This window comes from Clarias gariepinus, chromosome 11, assembly GCF_024256425.1.
Source record: "Clarias gariepinus isolate MV-2021 ecotype Netherlands chromosome 11, CGAR_prim_01v2, whole genome shotgun sequence".
Lineage (NCBI taxonomy): Eukaryota > Metazoa > Chordata > Actinopteri > Siluriformes > Clariidae > Clarias > Clarias gariepinus.
In genome coordinates, this window is record NC_071110.1 from 8,484,548 (window position 1) to 8,490,428 (window position 5,881).

Below are 5,881 nucleotides of genomic sequence, written 5' to 3' on the forward strand. Positions count from 1 at the left end.
ACCTTGAGAGGAACCAGACTCAATTCTGGAACCCATCCTTATCTGGGTGATAACAGATAGAAATAAGATCATGTGTGTTGTGCATGTGAAAGTTCAATAAAACAGAAGTTATTTAAATTAACATGAAGTCCAGTTCAGCACAGGGAGTCAGTAGGTGCGGAGGGCAGATGGGGTCTGGGTCACTGGAAGCACAGGAGCAGCATGCGTAGCTCCAACCATCATAAAGCAGCTTCTCTAGATGCCTCAAAAACTTCGCGGGGTTGGCCTTTGTCTACTGAAGCTGGCACAATCCCCCAATGCCCTGGGATGGGTAGGAAAATACAGAACAGATTATTAGCGTAGAGAATTAGCGTAGTTGCCATTCAGGATAGGTGTACTGGAGTATGAGGTTATGGGATGAGTTACGTGTATGCCAGATTAAAGAGATGCGTCTTGAGTCTATCTGAAGCTTGTTTATTGAGGATGCAGGACAACCACCTAGTAATGCATTACAATAGTCCAGTCTGGAGGTCATGAATGCATGAACTAGCTTTTCTGCATCAGATACGGATAAGATGCTCGTTTGGCAATATTTCTAAGATGGAAAAAGGCTGTTTTTGTGATATTGGAAATATGATTTTCAAAGGACAAGTTACTGTCTAATATTACGCCCAGGTCTTTTTACTGTTGAGCTAGTAGTAACAGTACATCCTTCTAAACGCAGGCTAAATTGTGAAAGCTGTTGTGGGCCGATAAGTAATATCTCCGTCTTATCTGAATTTAGTAAAAGAAAGTTATTGGTCATCCAATCTTTTATGTCCTGGACATACTTGGTTATTCTACACAACTTGGGTATTTCGTCTGGTTTTGTTGAGATATATAATTGGGTATCATCAGCATAACAATGAAAACTAATTCCATGTCTTCTAATGATGTTACCCAAGGGAAGCATATATATTGAGAACAGCAGAGGTCCTAAAACTGACCCTTGTGGGACCCCACATCTTACTGGCATTACATTTAGGCATTTGGCAGACGCTCTTATCCAGAGCGACTTACATTTTTTTTTTTATCTTATTATACATGTGAGCAGTTGAGGGCCTTGCTCAAGGGCCCAACAGTGGCAACTTGGTGGTTGTGGGGTTTGAACCTGGGATCTTCCGAACCGCAGTCCAATGCCTTAACCACTGAGCTACCCCTGGCCCTACACCAGACAGTTCTCCATTCAAATCTACAAAATGGTATCGATCAGACAGGTATGCTCTAAACCATTTTAATGCCTGCCCCTAAATACCTATATGATTTTGTAGGCAATCTATGAGCAATCTAATATTATGATCTATAGTGTTGAATGCAGCACTAAGATCAAGTAAGACTAGTATTGAGATGCAGCCTTGGTCTGAAGCTAAAAACAAGTCGTTTGCAATCTTAACTAGTGAAGTTTCTGTATTATGATGGGGTCTAAAACCAACACTTTGTCAGAGTTAACCAATAGGTCTAATAGCAAATGTGCAAATTCTTTAAGAAAATCAACATATGGCCCTGGGGGTCTGTACACGGTGGCCAGGATAAAATATAGCAAGGGTTTATTATGTATTTTATTGAGTGCAACATTAATGATAAGCAATTCAAATGAGTTAAAGGGGTCATACGGGCCTACATGCACATTTTCAAGCTGTTTAAACTGAACTGTGTGTTAGGAGAGTGCGTACACAACCACTCTACAATGATAAAGAGCCGCCCAGTGATTTTCTTTTCATTTATTAAAATAACATGCCCCTTCTGAAATTAGGCCAATCGCAAATGCCTGTCGATGTGACGCCACGCCGCAAGAGGCCGCTTCTACTATAGTTGATTGACACTAGTGTTTTAGCAAAGACCCGCCCCGAGTGAGAAGAAGTGTCGGCCATTGTTTTTCGCCGCTGGAGCAAAATGTCGCCTAAGCGAGTGTGGTGTACAGTTGTAGACCAGAAGAAGACTAGAAGAAGAAGAAAAAGAAGAAATAAGTGCAAGTGTGTAAGAGCCATGTTGCAAAATCTTGTGTGAAGTCTCAGGGGTCCTAATGGCAAATGATTCAAACCTTTTGCTGATTTATGACTTTTTGAGCATATACTCAAAAAAGCCATGTTTCTAAGTTGAATAAACTTCTTTTATATAATCTAATTATCTATAATATGTAATATTAACAATCAACAATTATAATATTGTTATATAATCTAATAATAATAATAATAATAATAATAATAATAATAATATGTAAAATGCCTTTCAGTATATAATGGGAATTTAAATATACAATTTGTTTATTTTTTGTTGTTGTTGTTTTTGCCTTAAAAAAAGAAGCTAAAATTTAATTTTCATATATACAGTTAGACCACTTATTTATATATAATACAAGGATAGCAAAACTTAGATTGTATTATAGATAGATTTTTCCTTAAGGTATTAATCAAACAAATTTTGTTTCTGCAAAATCTATTGTTTAAGATGATTCATGTGCAGAGAAGGAATGAGGGAGATATTGGGGGAAAATGTTAGAGATGGAGCTGCCAGACAGGAGAAAAAGTGGAAGGCTCAATAAGAGGTTTATGAATGTGGTGAGGAAGGACATGTAGAAAGTTGAAGTAACAAGGGAAGATGTGGTAGACAGAGTTAAATGGAGACAAATGGTCCACTGTGGCGGTCCCTATGGAAGTAGCCAAAATGAGAAAAAGAAGAAGGGTTAGTGTTGTGTGATCATGGATTGTTATGCACATCTGCCTACAGTATTTGTTGCCAATCTTTGCTGCTAGTTTTTTTTTTATTTTATTTTATTTTTTTTACAATGTATAAGTTCAATTGTTTGTTTAACTGTATTTAAAGCATCTTGCAAATAAATGCACCCAAAGAAATATAGCAAAATGTTATAATTTATTGAATCATTTTAACAAAGGATTAAAGTTACACATACAGGGTCAGAAATATATATATATATATATATATATATATATATATATATATATATATATATATACACAAATTTTTAGTTTATTAATTCATTTGCCAAAATTATTATTTCAATTGCCAAAACCACGACCTCTCAAATTCCTGTTAGGTATCAATATTAACTACAGCTAATACTGTAGTTTTTCTCAGGTAACAAGGTTCGTTTGAACACAATCACTGGATTTATAAAAATCATAAATGTCTCTTGAAACAAATGAATGTCTAACCTATTGCAGATTCCAAGATCAGTTGAAACAATTATACAGTTAAAGTTATTGGGATGTGTAGCCAATCTTACCCAGACTGGCACCCATTGGCTAAAATGAAATTGGAACAGGCTAAGAACCACTAAGGCAGAAGCATGAAATGGCCTGGAAGCAGCTGAAGCAGTGAGTCAAATGAATTTAACATTTCTAAGACTGAATAGCTAAAATTCAAGAAATCAGTCCTTGCTTTAAAATCAACACCTTTAATCTCAACTAAAGTTTGCAGCTGACCACATAGACAAAGAAAAACTGTTCTGGAGGAAGATTACACTTCTGTAAGAAAGAGGTATGTTTTGAGAAGGAAAGATAAAAAAAAATTACTCTGAAAAGAACAATACAATTTGTTAAGCATGGTCTTAGTAATATGCATTGCAGATGTTTTGCTGCCAGTGGTTCATTGCAGACTATCTTAAAATTTTTCAGCATGACCTCAAATCATTAGATAAATGGTTAAAAAGGTTCCAAATGTACAATGGCCCCAAACACACTGTAAAGCTTGTTGTGAAATATACAGAGCAAGCCAACTTCAAGCTTTTGGAGCCTCAACCCCATAAGAAATTAATGGGCTCTTCTTAGAAGTTGGGTCCCTACCAGAAACCCCCAAAAAATATTTAAACATTACAGATTCTGCAAATAATAGAGCAATCGGCATCCAGAATTAAATATGCAACCAGAATTCTGAAGATTGTTGATGGATACCGGATGGATCTTCCAAAAGGGAAACATGCAAATGGACACTCAACCAAATGTTTGTACATTTCCTACCCAGTTTTGGTTTAACAACCACTTTAATATACGTATTTTAAAATCTGGTAAGCCAGATGAATATGTAAAAAAAAAAAAAAAAAAAAACTATTCAGCATGTTCCAAAAAATAGACTTGCCTTTCAGTGTATGTAATTGATATTCCATTTGAAATTAGGTGAATTTTATGTTCCCTTTGGCCTAAGAAATAAGGCTAACAGTAAATTATCATACCATAGAAAGACCAAAGAGGAAATTTACAGATGCAGTGAAAGAGGACATAAAGTTAGTTGGGGTGAGAAAAGAAGAACCAGAGGATAGGGTTAGGTGGAGGCAGATGATTCGCTGTGGCAACCCCTGAAAGGGATTAGCCGAAAGACAGAAGCAGTATCATATATAGTATATCTTGACAGACCTGTTATTTATATTCTATTTTATCTGTAATTTTGGCAAAGACACACAAGGAGAGTAAAATTTATATTTTGTGTAATTATCCTTGCATGTGGACCTTGTGTCTTTTATTTATCAGTGTGAAAAATGCTTTTTTAATGTCTCTTGTTTTAATTCCATATACAATTGGATTAAGAACTGGAAGAACTGTAAAAGTCAACATACCACATATTTTTTGTGTATTAGATGGTACATTCTGAAAACGATATGAAAGTATTGTTATACTAGAAACTATTTCATAAAGGCCAAATGTAATTAACTGTGCTAAACATGTGTTTACAGCCTTACTTCTAGCATCAGTTTGTGTGTGGGAAATGCAGACTTTAAGAATTTGTACATAGGAGAATAATTGAACAGTCACACTTATTCCCTGCATGAGTCCAGTTATAGATAATCCATAGATGTTGTTCACAATAAAATCACCACCACATGAAAGTTGGAGCAAAGAAACATTATCACAAAAGACATTAAAAATAAAAGTCTTGCATTTTAAAAATCTTGCTTGAAGGGCAAATAATACAACAACCATAGCTATGTCAAGTCCCCAAGCCAGAGCTATGACACCACCAACCATGTATGGACCCATTATAGAGTTATATCTGAGTGGCTGGCATATAGCTATATAACGATCAAATGACATGGCAGCAAGAATAAAAAGTACACCACCTCCATACAAATGAAGCAAAAAGCCCTGCAGAACACATGTTGGATAGTAGACCATATTTTTTTCAGTTAGAATATCAACAAGCACCCTGGGAAGAGCACAGGTGATTCCTATTAAATCTGCCAGAGGTAGGCTGAACAAAATGTAAAACATTGGTTTGTGAAGACTTTGCTGGGTAACAATTAATGCTAAAATTGTTACGTTAAAGAAAACTGCACACAAATAACACAAAAACCCAGCGATAAAAACAGGATAAACAGCTTCTGGTGAGACATCAAATCTTGCAATTTGGAGGTTGAAGGTAAATGTGTTGTTTGTGAACTGAAGTGCCATTTAAAACCTGTGTAAGAAATGGATATAGGATAGGCAGATACAGATATGTTAGTGTGTATTTGCAATTTTGTAGTATACTATTAGCAATGATTATAATTCCTTATTCATTAATACTTAAGCAATTTATTTTTACTTATGACACTTACATAATAAAAGATGTAGGTCTTTTAGGTAGGTCAAGAGGTAATCATGGTATTGGACATTTATATATGGTTAGTATGCTCTCAAAAGACCATGTTAGTAATGCATCTGTGTCACTAGAGTATATAAAAATATCTAATTAAAACACTGGAGATAACTGATGCACTAGCACCATTAACATCATAAACTGGAAGTTAAATAAGACCTACAGTAATAATTTTTTTTTCATTTGCAAAAAAAAAAAGAAAATAAACTAAAAATTACATGCAAGACTGGAAATTCATATAAAAATACATTAAATGTCGCCTCAAAGACTAAAC

General features: G+C 35.1%; 1 protein-coding gene across 1 annotated transcript; it reads right to left on the reverse strand.

Moving 5' to 3' along the window:
- Positions 1 to 4,463: 4,463 nt before the first annotated feature.
- Positions 4,464 to 5,420, reverse strand: LOC128533289 (putative gustatory receptor clone PTE03). The gene has a single exon (XM_053507531.1). The coding sequence runs from the start codon at positions 5,418 to 5,420 to the stop codon at positions 4,464 to 4,466; it is 957 nt and encodes a 318-aa protein (XP_053363506.1).
- Positions 5,421 to 5,881: the final 461 nt, after the last annotated feature.

Coding starts and splice junctions, on each gene's coding strand:
- LOC128533289 (XM_053507531.1), bottom strand. CDS start 5,420: ATGGCACTTCAGTTCACAAACAACACATTTACCTTCAACCTCCAAATT.